The 17385-nt window shown below is 37.0% G+C and overlaps 1 protein-coding gene across 4 annotated transcripts in view; it reads right to left on the bottom strand.

The window, feature by feature from the left end:
• Window positions 1–17385, bottom strand: part of LOC131167837 (uncharacterized) — a 54444-nt gene that overhangs the window by 26542 nt on the left and 10517 nt on the right. For all 4 annotated transcript variants that reach the window (XM_058126838.1, XM_058126836.1, XM_058126839.1 and 1 more), the window contains exons 7-16: window positions 11645–11782; window positions 11382–11571; window positions 8926–9071; window positions 8615–8791; window positions 8279–8389; window positions 3722–3841; window positions 3436–3592; window positions 2940–3103; window positions 2713–2799; window positions 1089–1417 (exon numbers count right to left, since the gene is read on the bottom strand). In XM_058126838.1, the coding sequence (XP_057982821.1) occupies window positions 1089–1417; window positions 2713–2799; window positions 2940–3103; window positions 3436–3592; window positions 3722–3841; window positions 8279–8389; window positions 8615–8791; window positions 8926–9071; window positions 11382–11571; window positions 11645–11782 (1619 nt within the window). The remainder of the gene's footprint in view (window positions 1–1088; window positions 1418–2712; window positions 2800–2939; window positions 3104–3435; window positions 3593–3721; window positions 3842–8278; window positions 8390–8614; window positions 8792–8925; window positions 9072–11381; window positions 11572–11644; window positions 11783–17385) is intronic.

The raw sequence follows: 17385 nt of genomic DNA, 5'->3' as shown, positions 1-17385 counted from the left end.
AAGCACATCAAGGACAAATCTTCTTAGGACACTCCTCATTGAATAAAACATCAGAAAATTTGAGGGCAATATGCACATATCACAGCCAAAGGCCTTCCACGAAATGTCCCCTCTGCTATCAGCGAAAGATAACATACAGCCTAAATGGCAATGATAATAATGCAAAGTGAAACGTAATATAAATTGATAGTAAACAACAAATATTTTTAAATAAAAATAGTTTGCTGTTTCATTGATTTTCTGAGGCGTTTATTTGCTATTACTGAAAAAATCAAATTTTATTTCAATCACTCTGAAGATGAATAAGAAACTGTAATAGCACCAGGGAAATAAAATCCAGAAGTAGCTTGAATAGGTGATGCAGGGGCAGCATCAAGGATCTGCAGCAGCCATGGGAGAAGATAGAAGAAATTAAGAAAAGGGGAAGAGAGAAGTTACAGGGCAGAGGACAGAAGGAAGAAGAGAAGAGGGGGAACAAGAAGAGTAAAAGGAGAAGATAGTGGAATTGAAATGGAAGAATGAGATCATAGTTGGGCTCTAATGCCAAATGATGCGAGCACAGCGTCAAGGATCTGCAGCCATGGGAGAATGTAGGAGAGGAGAAAGGAAGAAGAAGAGAGGACAGCGGATATACAAAGGGGAACACTCACGTTCACTTTAAATTCAAATTCATCAACTACCTGCCTGCAACGTGGCTTTCACACATTAGAAAGCCTCTTCACATGAAAATGATGAAATTACATATAAACCCTTAAAACAACAGTATATTACAAACATACCCCTAGAATACAAAAAAATTAAAAACCAATATACAATTAAACTAAACATACATAATAAACTAAGTTGAACACGGCAATCCTTGTCCAATTCTCCTCCATTAATCTCCAACAAGAATCCTCGCAAGGTATTGCTTCTTGTCCTACAGCAATAGGACTCCTTATTTTCTTTCTTCCTTTTGTAGATGTTCGTCCAATGATTGCAGCGTTTTTTTTTTCTTTTTTAAATTGTTTTTTTTTGGGGGGGGAGGTCTAGTCATTCAGTTAGTTGAATAATTACACAGGGGAGAGAGAGAGAGAGAGAGAACAAACCTTGTCTTAATGAATACATGAATAACAGCAGCCATATAGAAGACCAATTGGGAGAGCAAAATCAAAATGATTATTGATCCATTTGCAAATAAATAGCATATTATCGAGACTGTAAGATAGCTTCCAACTTGAGGAAACTGCTGAGATTCTAACAAGGAAAAGACCAAAGAAATCAAAAATGGTGTGATGACTAGAAGCAGAAATGGCAATGGCATTCTCAAGTTAGATTCCACAGCTGCTAGCATTGAAGGTATAGGCAGATCAAAATCCCACGCATGTGCTTGCCGCATCAGAGCAAAAAAGATCACAGCAAAAGAGAGACCAACTATCTGCATCAAAGCAAAGCCATAAAATGGAAAGCCAATCAGATTTAAGTATCACGGCATCCACCTCAAGAACATAGGAGAAAAACCAAAAAAAAAAAAATGATTTCTTGACATCGAAACAATCAAGCGAAGAACTAATGATATGCGTATAAGGCTATGACTTTTAAGTCAAAACACATTCTTTTCAATTCCGAGCAACTGATCAATATATGGAAGCATACTTACATAAAACGCACATCATGTGTTAATGTATACATGTTCACTGGAGAGTATATCATGAAGTATAGACGAATGAACATATGAGCAAACAACTATACATCCTTGAATATGGAAATTCAGAATTTTTGAAAAGTAAAGTGCTTGGGATTCAATGCCTAGGTCTTCCCCATTAGAACAATCACTGAAAATATTGGAGTCTGAGACAGCACTATTCCTCCCTTTAATATGTCTTTCTTCCAATTTTGCTTATCCTTTCTTCTCCATTTACTCAAATGCTCTCACTTATTCTGCTTAGATTCAATTTTCACTTTAGTTCTGCTTTTGATGTATTGCAAACATGAGATAAAAATATGCAAATTATTTCTTGACCATTCATTCCACCAAAAAAAAAAAAAATGAACATCACAGTTCAACTTTTCAGAAACCAAAAGCATCAACTTGGCAGGTTTAATATTTCCTAAAAAAGTGATATTTCCAATAAATATTTGCATTTCTAGTTTTCAAGTATGCAAAATATAGTGCAAAGCTTTCCACGCCAATAAGTTCCTAGGCAAAAGCACAATATTCCAGGTAACACTAATCTTGGGTATAATGCTCGTAAGTAGTGATGTAATAAATAACTGCTTTCAAGAATCGTTAAAGTTATATACACCAACCATAGATACAGAAGCAATAACTCCAACTGCAATTATAATCAATTTCCTTTCAAGTCTGCATCACATGCATTCCTGCAATAATTATTTATGTATAAACAAACCTTTTTTTAAAATTTTGGTGCATGAATATTTCCATTAGGACTCTTGTAGACTTGTAGTTGGTGCATGAATATTTCTATTAGGGCTCTTGTAGGAGTCCTCACAACCCCAAACTTTCCACCACATAGAAGATTATTTCCTCTAGTAACTGTATTTAAGCATTGTTACACTCATTATTAAATTCAACATATGATTAAAAAAGTTAAATAATGGTACAAGTTAGTAAGTCACTGAGGTCCAAAGTCAGTGTCAGATTAATCCCAACTCAGAAACTTAGCCTGAAAAGCAGAAACGATCCCCAGCAAGACTGTTAAAACAAATTACCTGTGGACAGTATAAAAGCAAAAATCTGCTTGCAGCAGCTGTAATGGAGACACCAACACTAGCTTTATAGGAACAATGTGGGTCCATCTGCAGAAGGATGATAACAATTAAAGGCTACAATATAACAATGGAAGGATAAAATTCTGACAAGTTAAACCATATCAATTTCATGAAAAATTTGCATAATAGTGAATAACCAAAAGCTTATCAAGGTAGTTGACTTGTACCAGTAGCAAAACAGTGGTCTTCTCAGACCCCTGTGTCGAACTCCAAAATGCTGGGAAGGAATCTACCACAATGGTCTCAGAATATAAATTAGGAAATATGTGTAAACCTGAAGTGGTATCCCAAGCAAGTGCAACAGGTGGGAAACAGCGCAGTTTACAAAGCCCTGCCTTAGAAGAAAGAGTTAGTTTGTGTAAAATAGAAAGGAAAATGCTGACAAAAGAAAATCCCCAACCCCAATTGTAAGAAGAATCACAGTTAACATAAATTAAATGAGCCATATGCAAGAAGCTGATGGCCCAAGCATCAAAAACTAAATTAGTTCTTAAAAAAGAACCATACTGTTATCGAAGACTAAATTAAGGCTTTCGCAGGTAAGAAGAGCTGACAAGTGCATGAGAGGAACCAAAGGAGTGGCTCTAACATGAATAAAATGAGGCACTAGGCTGTTCTAAATGGTTTGACATTAACTGGAAATAAATCCAGAAACATCCTTACTAGTATTTTCCTCATCACCAGCCTCATCAACTGCGAGTGCCGAAGTTTTTATTCCACAGCCAGCAGTTTTCAGAGACAAAGTAACAGGCAGAAGGCCTAAGCTGATGCCAAATGACATATTAAAAGCAAGCGGATGATCCTCCTTCAAGAACATGTCCTGTGTAGCATATGCACAAGTCAAAAGTAGGTCAATTCAAAAGTAAAATTTAAATCAACCCAATTATAGCTCAAGTTTCTAAACTAGAAATCCCACTAAATAATTCAGTCACTTCCTGAAAAAATCAACCTTTTGAGAATAGGCAGAAGAAAGCAACGACAGAGGATGAAACACCCTCTCTCCCTCCTCTGGATTAAAGAACTGTCCGACCGCCATGGAAGCTGCTGGAGGAGGTCTACCTGAAACAGTCTGAGCACAAGAAAGTCATCACTGTGCATTGCTCATCATAAACCATTTTAAATTAATCATATGCCTATCATGTTAAAGAAGGAAGAAGCAGTCCCATTTAAAAGAACCTAAACCAGCAAGAGGCTAAGCTGATACGCTTTACCCTTGAAGTACAAATTTAATATAAATATATAAATTAAAACTTCAAACCAATAAATCCACGCAAAAGGCAGTTTATAAATGACATTTTCCTGGAGGGTGCAAACCAAGCATGCATAAGAACAAACGATGATATGAAGACATGAATCCAGGATGAGAAATTTCAGCAACACAAAAATAAAGATTAAGGAAATAAAGAAACAAGATAGCATGACCAACATGGACCATGCTCAGACTGCAAAGTGGCTAAACATGAAAGCTCATTGCTAAGGCTGTAGATGGGCCAACTGGCCTGGCTGGCATGATATATAAGCAAGCCTGATAAGTATTTGGCCAACAGTGCTATGCCTGGCCACAGTCCATAGGCCTACTCAAATATCAGGGCCATCCTGGCCTGGGGACACTTAATAGTATTAACTTTCCACTTCATCATGTGTGCAAGTGTATAATTAATAATGTTTTAAAAAACCATATCTCCGTAGGTTAGCTGAGAATCTGAGAGCTGATAGGACCAAATGAAACCCAACCTCGACCAACTGATTATCCTTAGTGGTGGGTGGCTCATCCACCTAGTTACAGAAAAAGCGTTGTACATAAAAAACAAAAATGCCAGTTGTGGAGGACACTATTAACCAAAATATGCTAATAAGTATGAAAAGTCTATGTATTTTGTCTTAGCATACCACACATTCCTGATGAGTTTAATACCAATTTTTTCTCTTGATATTATTGTTATTGAAGAATCATAATGCTAGGCAGGTCAATGAATGAGCTGTCATGAGCAGTCATCAACAAATTAATTAAAATTTATAATGTATGAAATTAATCGAGAGAGAAGGAAGAATTACAAACTTAAGGAGGACAATAAGTCCTTGAAAGAAAATTTAAAAATAAATAAATAAAGAAAAAGGATAAAAACATAATCCGCAATCTTAAGGAAGACAATAAGTCCTTCAATAAATCCCTTTTAACCCCTTTCCATCATAATTTATCAATCGCCTCAAAATTAGTTAGCCCGAATTAACCATTTTTGCCTTGCTCTTACCACAATCCATCTAAACTTTGTGTCCTCCACAATCAAACAACCATACGCCAATTATCCATCAATCGTTGAGCCTAGATATCATTCCTAGTATTCTCCTTCAAATACAGAGGTGGGCAAATTCCATCCCTTGCAAGATCACCTGCTACTTTTTACCCTGGGAGCACCTTCTAAACCTTCCACTAGAGTCACTCAAATATGGCAAATATCATTTACTAAATCTTTGGAATCTAAAATGCCCATACAGTTCATGAAATTTATCTAGTAATAAACCATCACACGCAAACCCCCCATAAAATTTTCTCACGATCAGACTCATCACCCTGTTTCTCAGGTTTGTCAGACTCTCCATAAGAGAAAAGCTACCAACAAGTTTTCGTTGTCCATAGAACAGGATTAAGTTGTTCTTCCTCAAGGAAAGAATGATTATCAAAATAGAAAAGGGAAAGCAAAGAAAGAAGTTGCATCCAGAGAATTATTAATTGAGCAAAATTGAGGAGCTCTTTATGAAAGACGTAAAAAAAAAAAAAAGAGTAAAGTAGCCAAAAAGCACACATCAGCAAATATTTTTCATAGAGGACAGCAAGGAAAAAAAAGAGAAAACAACGCAAGAGAAAGAGTAATGAGGAAGAAGAAATAAGCTGCAAGAGAGAGAGAGAGGAAGTCTGGATTTCAAATTACAACTGGACAACAAAACCATTCCATATACAGAAGCAGTACTTATACGCCCAAGGACTAAAACCACGACCAGGAAACTCTTCCTGTGACTTGCGAATTTAAGTAGACAGCCCTTATCACAAGGAGACTTGATGCTCTAAATTCCCTGTGATCTAGAACTAGAACATATGTTCATATCCGTAAGCTTACCATCAGGCAAAGGCTTATTACTAGTTGTCATTTTAACTATTATTATGCGATGGCGAAGTGCGTCTTAATAACTATAGTGAAAACTCTTAAATATCATGTTTGGTTCGTGAAATAGAATGAAGTGAGAATGAAATTGAATAAAAATTTCAGTGAAGAATAAGCAAAAATCAAAGTGATAAATTTGATTCTGTTCCACCCAATTCCATTCCATACCTATATTCGAAAAGCATAGTTGGTAAACATTGTGGTGCTAGTAAAACAACAGACAATGAACGGGACATCTAATAGAAGAACACTACTTGTCTTATCAACGTTCTAAAAAGTGGTTCTCTTCATGGTTTGCAAGAAATCCACACTGACATGAGAATATTAATAATTCTTATGTGCAATTTGTGTGCCTAATATCTCAATTAATGATGCCTAATAGACGTTATACACAGACTTACTGGTCTAAGAATACATGAAGATTTGCAAAGAACATTCAATAAGGGATTTATCGCTCTTACAATAAGGAAGAACATTTAAGATTGCGTGTCTTATATAGTATATTCAAAACCAGACGATAAAATTGGAAATGATTACATAAAAAAAAATATAGCAGTACATGACATACATCTATTTTATAAATGATTTCTTAATTGTAGAATCCAAAAGTGAGAAGCAGCACATATATAAGCTAGATAAATGAACGTAACATTGGTCATCAAACCTTATTAGCTTATAAAAATATTAGTTTACAAGGGACTAATATATGAATAACTGTCATGAAGGAAGGTCCTTGTAAATTCTTTATCCTTTCGTTAAGACTGTAGATTTGTTGATGGGCATAATGGCAACTGGTGAGTCATGCAGCCTCTGAAGATATGGAAAAGATGCACGAATGGTAATAAATTCCATCTGAATGAATGTGGCAATATTAATGCGTGATGATGGTGGATTCATCTATGATCCTCCCGACAACAAAAGAAGAGAATCCCTATTAGATTCCAAACCACATCTTTTCCTTTAACTGTCCAAGAGGCACTGTTTATTTGGTTTGGATAACCTCTTGAAATCAGAGTAAAAAGTGAACTGAGATTTATATGGCATTACCTTCTAGCAGCCTCTTTAATCCCTCTTACTCTGTTAAAGGTTGCCATCCCTCTTATTTCGTCAGCACTGCCTCTTCAAGTGCAGCACTTATTTGCCTCTCTCCCTCCTTCTCCCTTTATCTCTATCAAACACCCAAGTGTTTGACGAAGAAGAGATTACTATCAGTGATCCACATCTATATCCAACATCAACTAGTTCAATGGTGATATTCATTCAGATCCAACAGCAGCTGGTTCAGATGATCAATGGCCAGTCATAAATGTGGCACTGTCCATGCAGGTGGCAAGAAGGGGCTCTCATTTGAGCAGGCAGCAAGAAGAAATGATGTGAGAGTTGGAGCTGATTTTTTACAAATTGGGGTTGATATTTTCAGTGTTGATGAAGATTTAGGGCTAATTTATAAAATAAAAAATTAAAAATGGGGTAGATTTTTCAGGAAAGAGAAAGATTCAGGTTGGTTTTTTTGTTGGGTTTTTCGGGTGTACCTATGTTGCTTAGCGAAATTTATGAGGTTGACATGAGAAGAAGATATGAGTTTTGTCCAATGTAAATGATAATTTTTTTTATTAAAAAAAATAAAACTTTGATGCAACATTTTTTTAGGGTGATCTGATCTGCACAATTTTGTGATGTGATTTTCCATCTGTAAAATTGATGTATAAAATTTAAACAATTTTTCATATATATATTTGTGTTTATTTCTATATATCGTTTGGCAAACAACCAAATATCTCACAATATTCAACGGATTGAAATTGTAAAAGTGTGCATATTCAGATGTTTAAACAGGTGAATTATCAAACAACTTAAATTTGTTCAGTTTTCAGGGATTCCATCTGGTTCTGAATCTGTGTCGTTAATTTAGTGCAAGAATAATTGTTCAGAATTAAACACTAATAATATCAGGAGAGACCTTAGAGAAACTCATGGGTTCTCCATTTTCAAGAATGGTACAAACCAAAGCCATTACTTCTTTTCTCTCTTTGTATGATTAGGCTTAATGATAAGGAAGCATTGCAGGTCAGCAACCTTGATGACATAATCTTTCAGTTTTTGTTTGAACTCATGTACCTCACCTTTTATTTGATTAATGGTATGATTAATAACAGATCCTACCAAAAAAGTGGCAAAGCACATATATTTCACTGGTTCTGGATATAAGCTCAGGAAATTTTGAGGAGAAAACTCAAGAGACAAAAATACTGAAAAAGCAGATCAAGAGATTTTGTAGAGCCTGTGACATAGGTATGCAATATGAAGCTGCAAAGGGTTATAAAAATGATAGGTGTAAACAATACCGGACGGGGTGCAACGGAAATTGTCAAGAATCTGAAACCATGCATCTCATCAGGACCCAACCAAAATACACCAGATGGGGGTGCTTGCTCAGTCTGACTACCAGGTTCGATCTGAGAAACTCACAGCATATTTAGGAATAAGAAAACGTCAATAATATCTGCTTAACAAATAAGTTACTCCAGCCACCATGCACACTTATATAATGAAGTTTCAAACATCCAATTCTATAAACTAAAATTGCTCCTCTCAAAAGTAATGTCAAAAACAATATACAAGCAATCACAGAACATTCAACTAAAGAAAACGTCACAAGTACAACATTTAGTAGTTAGTACCTGCCTCGGTGCTGGTCCTGATGGAATGTGCACCATCTTAGATGTCACCTCTATAACCCTCTCACTTGCATGCAAGGCTGAAGTTGATTTTCCCTTTTCAGGCCAAAGATGAAGTCTTACTCCAGAACATGGAGCAAGATTTGTAACAAATATGAAGTGACTTTTCCCATTAGAACCCTGAGCATGCATATTAAATTGCGAACTATTTTATCTGGGCTAAGAAACGCATGCTTCAAGCTAAATAACAAAAGTATCAATAGTAAAGACTAATGAGCAACAAACTGAGGTCAGGAAAATCCAGCCAAGCCTACCAGTTTCTGTATGTCCAACCACCGCCTCCTTCCATCCATCGCTAAAACAGAAACAACAGTTGTCTGAATGTATAGGTCCCTCTCAAGGCCGTCATCATTCCAATGAACATTGCTGGGACAAGCAGATGAAGATTGCACTTGAGATCCTGCAAGCACAGTACAGCCACGTTAAATGTTTAACATTTGAGGAATGTCAAATAACAAATTCCAAGCCCAACATTTTAGCGTAGAAACTCTGTTCATTTTATGCCAAACAAAAGAGAATCCTCACGAAACAAAACTTTACTGCAACTGACAAAGCTAAATAGATTTTTAATCAGGAAAAGATCTAATATCAAAGCACTCATGAAACTACAAACATCTTAGACTAAATATCCCCAGTCTAGCTACAAAAAAAATGCAGCTGTTCAACTCAAAACTACATGCAGCACATGCATTATTTATTTAGCTCCAGCTAATCGATGTTTACCCCAAACTGTGTCTTTGAAACCACCAACTAAAGGCAGATACCAATTCTTCATCATGCAGTTAGAGCAACTAAAATGGTCACTAACATACTGCTAATGGCTTTAATTAGCACTCATCACATATCATTCTTCATCATGCAGTAAGAGCACCTAAAATGGTCACTAGCATACTGCTTATGGCTTCAACTAGCACTCATCACATATCATTTATTTCTATTTTTTCCATTTATCAAATAATAATAAAAAAAAACCACTACGAAAAAGAACAATGAAGGTGTGATGGGGGAACTAAAATTTGGCATGTGAGAACTCCTCTACACATTAAGCGCAGATTGCTCTGATGTGTAGAAAAGGTGTTCAAACTAGTCTGGTAATTTCTTCTCATTATTAACAATATTAGAGAACATCATGCAGGGGGCGCATGTCAAAGAGACCCCTTCATTGAAAAGGATTTCCAAAGTACAATTTGCGCTGATGTAGACTGTAGTCAAAAGGTGTTCAAACCAGTCAAGAATTTCTCATGATTTAACAATACTACAGAATCTCACAAATCCTAACAAAATTAGTTGCCCAAGGGACTTTCAAATCTCATTCTATTATTCTACGAAGTACTGTATCAGATTAACTTTCTTCCTTTGATGGATGATGCATTTTGGGCCGAACCAATGCTACCTAGAATGTGGAACATTCCAGTTCATGAGATGGGAATGGGATCATCCGATCATGGTAGGACATACGCTCTAAAATGTGGAACATTAGGAATATAATTGAATAGACATATTGCTGAAAAATATGTAATATTCACCTGTATATTTTGGGGAGAACATTGAAGTGTTTCAAAATCTTGAAGAGATTTTCTTTCATGCGAATTAGGGTGGAATTGTAATGTGATAACTCTCCATTTTAACTCATAAATAATATATTACATGAAAAATATTGAATTAAAATTTAAGATAGTTAAGACTTGGTGTTCATGAACGAAAATGTACCACGTTTTGGGTTTGTATCAATATGTGGTTCACTAGGGTGTTAGCCTTTTCTGATAACTATGGGCTGATCTAAAGGTTAAATTTCTTTATACGACTATTGCGGACAAAGTTCAACTGCATTTACAATGACAAAAGATTTTGTTGCACTAGGTGTCACAGCTCAATTTACAGCCAGGCCCCTCCATTATTAAAATTAAAAAAAAATCAAAAATACTCGATTACGCACTATCTTATGTCAATCCTTAAAAACAAACATGAAAATCACTGAACAAAAATGCAAAGCGATGCACATAATAAAAAGTGTGATAGTTGAATTATATACACTAAAAATATTTTATAAACAAACAAGCATATCTGCAAGTTTCTAGAGAATTATTATCTTAAATAAAGAACTATCAAATTTGTAACTCATAATTACTGTTAGATAATGGCCAATATTCCTATACTGCAATTTTTTAACCATGATCAAATCTCTTAATCTTCCATTGGTGAATACCTCCAGAATCCATATCCGTCTCTGCTTTAACTATTGTTTTGCTCTTCTAAAATATAGAATTCATATAATTGCATTCAAATATTCAACACTAGGCACAATACTACAAACCAAAGTATAAATGCCCCTAGAAAACACAGGCTTGGGCACCATGTGTCTCACAAAGAGATGACCTCATCTCATCTATGGAGAACAATAGTAACATTGAGAATGGATTCTAGTAGCAAAAATCAGTTGACTGCTTTCCAGTAAAAAAATAAAAGCTGTGATAAAGATAAATAAGGTTGTTCTGGGTTTCTAGCACCATAGAACACCTTTTCCATGAAAAAAGAACCAAAAAAGTATTACTACTCAAAATCTAAACTTTTCATACTACAAACAAAAAAACCATGATCAATTCTTTCAGCAAGTTTGCTTTCGTAAAATGTTTGGCACGGTGCACACCAAAAAGTGGAAGTTAATATAGTTCCTCAATAGTTAATATGGAAAGATGAAGTTTGATGGTACCGGAAACATCATTTTCATCCTTGATGGGAACATGAGACAACTGCTGAGATGATTGTGACTGCCTCATCCAATTGAGACTCTTTGGTAACCCACTACGGAGCATTTTTATGAATACTGCAAGTCTCTTTTGTGTGCTAGAAAATGGCTGACCTGTTTTGGAGTCTACCAAACTAAGAAGGGTATGTGACACCTGAAATTAGAACAAAAATTCAGAAAATCTATAGCAGAATTAAGATGGATTCTAGAAGAGATATTTCACTCACTTGTACAACTAGTTGATTACACCATAAAATAGCCTGGTGTTCCATTGACAACCATACATTCTTCATGCCTGTACTACTGATCATAAAACCATGGGTGGGTGGCACAATACCTTCAAGGGATTCTAACTTCGTCCTTACCTGCAAACAGAAAGCAAAGGAGTCGACATGCACCACCAAGTCAAGCTACATAGAAAATGTGAAGCAGTAAACTGTAGTCAATGTCATACGAACAAGATGGAAAATTACAAATTTACAAAAAACCATCCATCTCTCTTTGCATAAAGTTTAACCTGCACAAAACAGTTTCAAACAAACAGCTTCAAGGATATGTAGATGAAGTTTGCCATGCACTTGAGCCCACTATTTCTTTTGGCCAGTAAAACCCTTCTATTTCTTCTATTCTGTCTGATGTAATTGATGAGTCATAAATGCTCCCAGTTCAGTTCATTTGTGTTATTCTACTTTTACCTCGTAGCCACACCATTGATCGAGTAACATGAGTGGTTTTGAACCATTAATGGATCCATATCTACAAGAAGTTGCTTCAGTTCAGCTCGGCTGGGCATGTTTACATCCAGCCTTGTTTTAGGATGAAATGTAGTTTAGGCACATCCTTCGTTCCAAGATTGATTTGGTCATTTAGACCCTAAAGAAGCAATTTAAAGCAACTTAATTGCAATTAATTAAGGACAGGTTAGGTCTCGACCCTATGAAAATACCTTTTATGGGGAAAACTACGCAGCCAATGCATCAAAGTGTACAGTAGTTGGGCCGAAACCATTACACTTAATATCAAAGCCAACTAGTGGCTGCATCATGTACACAGGCGTGTGGTCCTCTAAAAAGGGCATCAAAGATTGAATGAGAGGGTCCAAAAAATGCCATAACTTAGTGTCAGACCGTACAATCGAGGTGTCCAAGATTGCATGGGGAGGCCATAATGATCCCACATCAAGAATGTAATTCAAAGATATAGGCCATATAAGGAGAGTTTAGGACTCACCCTTGTGAGGCACCTCTTATTAGGAAAAATCATGAGGCAAAATGGACCAAGGCTGTTGTGCGAATTGATGCGCAACAGAAAACTGAATCACACAATGCAACAACCAATGATGAAATATACAAAAAAACACAATCATGCAGATTATATGAAAGCAATAAAACAATGACATGAAGAATTACATGGTTCGGCAATTCCTAAATCCACAGGAGCAAACGACTATGAATTTTCACTATCTTGTGTCAAAAGACATATGGGTTACAACATACAAAATGTATATATAACCCTCTCGGAGGTTTTCCCCCCGAAACCCAACCTACATAACTTCCCAATTCAAAATTTGAAAACCATCATTGAGTAACTATGCAAAACCGTCGACAGTTTAATGTCGAGACTAAACAATCGATATAACACTGCATAACAGTCGACTATTTCTTTTGAACCTAACAAAACCGTCGACGGTTTTAGGCAAACTGTCGACGGTTTGGTCCTGTAGACCAGCTTCTCTGTTTTCAACCATGTTTTCTTTCATACATGTGGTCCACTCAACATATGAATCACATTTACAACAATCTTTACCTTGACGAATATACACCCTTTAGGAGAAAACTGAAAACATAACCCGCTACTCCACCTGGGACAATAGGTTGGAACCGCCTCCCGTCAAACAACTGGAGACATTAAGCAAGTTCAAGCAATTTTTGAACTTATCCGTGGTAACAGGCTTTGTCAAGATGTCTGTTACATTCTCAAAAGTGTGAACTTTCTCAAGCACAAGTTCACTTGAAGAAACCAATTCCCAGATCCTGTGAAACCTCACATCTATATGCTTGGTTCTCGCATGATACACTTGGTTCTTCGCCAAATAAATGGCACTCTGACTATCACAACGCAGCTGAACTCTACCTTGCTGAATATCCAGCTCCTTGACCAATCCTATAAGTCACAATGCTTCCTTGGCAGCTTCGGCAACTGTCATATACCCCAACTCAGTTGTAGATAGTGCAACCAAAGATTGTACCATAGACTTCCAACAAATAGGCCCTCACACCTCCTGTAAGCCAATCCGAATCATGTAGGAGTCAAAACACTTATACCACTCCCTCAGAGACTACTTCAACCCATAAAGTGATTTCTTCAATTTACAAACCAAGTGCTCCTGTCCAGGTTGACTAAACCCTTCTGGCTGTACCATGTAAATCAGCTCCTCCAAATCACCATGGAGAAATGTTGTCTTTACGTCCATCTGCTCAAACTGCATATCAAAATGCACCACCAATCCCAACACTACCCTGATGGAAGTTTCTAGCCATAAAGGAGAAGATCTCATCATAATCAACTCCTTTCCTCTGTGAGTAACCTTTTACTACTAACCGAGCCTTGAACTTCGCTCCTTCTTTTTCTGATATTGCTTCTTTCTTCCTATACACCCACTTGCATCCTATCGCCCTCTTCCCTTCTGGAAGCTCCACCAACTCTCACGTCTGGTATTATGCAAAGACTCTATCTCCTCCACCATTGCACTCATCCATCTACTTTTCTCATGTCCATGCACCGCCTCTTGAAAAGTAATAAAATCCTTGCTAGTAGAAATGAATACATAGGACACTAGATCATCAAATCAATACCTGGACGGTGGTTTGATAGTGCGTCTGGGCCTGTGTATAGCTATACAATGATCCTGCTTGTCTCCTGAGTTAGAACTCCCTGCATTCTGAAACTGTCATCACTGCCTTGAGTCTCTAACTCCACCTGCACTACATGCTCATTGCTGTTTCAGTTTTCTAGCACCTGTTTCTCTTCATCTTCTTCCTGAGTATGCTGCATCATGGCTTTCTCATCGAAAATCACATCTCTACTGATCACCACCTTGTTTGCCATTAGATCCCACAACTTGAACCCTTTCACACCTTTCTGATACCCTAGAAAAATGCACCGTCTAGACTTTGTGTCAAGCTTCGATCTCTCCTCACTAGAAACGTGCACATAGGCTGGACATCCAAACACTCTCAAACCAGAGTAGTCTACCGCATTACCTGCCCACACCTCCTCTGCAACTTTCCCATCTAGTGATGCCCTTGGCCATTGGTTAACCAAGAAACACGCCATACTCATTGCCTATGCCCAAAAGTTCCTTGCAAACCCTACATTCAACCTGAGACATCGAGCCCTTTCAGCTAAAGTTCGGTTCATCCTTTCTGCCACACTATTTTGTTGTAGTATCCTGCATACTGTGAAATTTCTCCTTATGTCATACCGCACGCAAAACTCCTTCAACCTTGAATCAGCATACTCGGTTCCATTGTCTCACCTGAGGCACTTAATCTTTTTCCCAGTCTAGTTTTCCACCTCAACTTTCCAATATTTAAACCTGACAAATGTCTCTGACTTGTGTTGCATGAAATACACCCAGACCTTCCGTGAGTAATCATCTATAAAACTCATGAAGTACATATGTCCACCCTGTGATGCTACCCTCACCAGTCCCCAAACATCTGAATGAATGTAGTCAAGAATACCCTCCATTTTGTGAGTGGCTGTTTTGAACTGCACCCTGTTCTGTTTCCCAAGAACACAATACCTACAGAAATTCACCCTGCATGTTTTGACACCATTCAAAAGATTTATCTTATGAAGCTCCATCATTCCATGCTCACCCATATGTCCTAACTGCATATGCCACAAAACAGTATTATCTAACTCAGAATCTGCAGCTGCAGCTCCACCTACAACTATAGTACCCAGCAGTACATAGAAATTTCCCGCTAATTTTTGTCCCTTCATCACCGTTAAAACGCCTTTACACACCTTCATTACCCCACTTTCAGACTTGTAACTACACCCGTTACAATCTAAAGTGCCCAATGAAATTAAATTCTTCCGTAAATCCAATATATGCCTCACATCACATAATGTTCTCACAACACCATCAAACATTTTAATTCTGACATTTCCTATTCCAGAATTTTTGCCTGAAGCATCATTTCCCATTAGAACAGAACCAGAATTAACTGACCTGTAAGTGTTGAACCAATTTTATTTGGTGTCATGCGATAAGAGCACGCTGAATCTAGGATCCAAGAATCCGTGAGGTAATCAGAACCCGATAAAACAAAACGTGTTGACCTTATAGATCATATCCCGTTTTGATTATGACCAATACCTTGGTATTTAACGTTTGTCCTGAGCCTGTGTGCAGGATTAACTTAGATATCATATGGAGACTCGAAGAAAATGAAGCCCTAGAATGTTTTCAATTGTATTTGTATTTTACATTATTCATTCAAGTCTGTAATAACTGCATCACTTGCATGATAGGACTAATTGCTCAAGTGACCTTAAAAAGACCCTACGTCCCTGCACATAACTTTAACCTCAGAAAGGACCTAAAATGTTAAGTTTGAAAGGGATTCGGGCGACCGAACCAGGCATGTTAAAAATGCCTCAGTCGACCGAATAGTTAACTAGTCAAAATTTTGACTTGGGTCGGACGATCGAACCAAAATGAGCTGAACGTTCACGGTCGACCGAACCCTGAATGAAGACTTTTTGACCTTCCTTGGGCGCCCGAACTTCACGTTCATTTACACCCCGGGCGAGACGGCTCTCCTTCACTGGGAAAACACGGTACTCATTAGTGAGCGTCTAGTGACCAACGATTCTTGATTCTCCCACCTTTCTGCCATAGTCTACATCCGCCCAAATGGTCAACCTTGCGGGTCACTCGATCCTTGAGTGTTTCCTTAGCAGACAGCCGCCACCCGAGGAAGGTCAAAAAGTCTTCATTCAAGGTTCAATCGACCATGAACGTTCAGCTCATTTTGGTTCGGTCGCCCAACCCAAGTCAAACTTTTGACCAATCAACTATTGGGTTGACCGAGGCATTTTTAACATGCCTAGTTCGGTCGTTTGAATCCCTTTCAAACTTAACATTTTATGTTCTTTCTGAGTTTAAAGTTATATGCAAGGACCTAGGGTCTTTCTAAGGTCACTTGAGCAATTAGTCATATCATGCAAGTGATGCAGTTATTACAGACCATATATTACAGACCAAAATGAATAATGTAAAATACAAATACAAATGAAAACATTCCAGGGCTTCATTTTCTTCAAGTCTCCATATGATATCTAAATTTATCCTGCACAAAAACTCAAGGCAAACGTTAAATACCAAAATATTTGTCATAATCAAAACGAGATATGACTTATAAGGTTAACAATCTCCCCCTTTTTTATGATAACAAATACTTTATGCAAAAGTGGGTATAGCCAAGAAAAAGCTCCCCCTGAGAATATGCATAAAAGAAATTTAAAGCATAAGCATTTGCCCAATAACCCAATTTTACCTACTTCTCCCACTTTTGGCATCAGCAAAAAATGGCCAAGATAGAAAAGATTGGAGCAGATAGGCAAGCAATGGATAAAGACCATTTAAATACAAAATATAGTTTTGGGAAGATTTAAAAAAAATTCAGCAGCATGCCATTTGAAAATAAAGCATTTCCCAAAAAGAATATATGTATTTCAATGACCTAACTGAGTTCAACATATAATATACCATAATTTACATCACTCATCACAAACAATCCAGTATGGATCAATAAGCATTACTTTCAGAATCCAAAAAGATAATATAACCATGCAGCGCATAATGAAGATAATCTCACAAAGTATGAACTATAACAATGATTGATGTGAGAGAATGTTTAAGTTTTCAGAGCCATATTTTTCTAAATTAAGT

This window comes from Malania oleifera, chromosome 11 (genome assembly GCF_029873635.1).
Source record: "Malania oleifera isolate guangnan ecotype guangnan chromosome 11, ASM2987363v1, whole genome shotgun sequence".
Taxonomy (NCBI): Eukaryota; Viridiplantae; Streptophyta; class Magnoliopsida; order Santalales; family Ximeniaceae; genus Malania; species Malania oleifera.
This window is presented reverse-complemented; position numbering and strand designations above follow the sequence as displayed.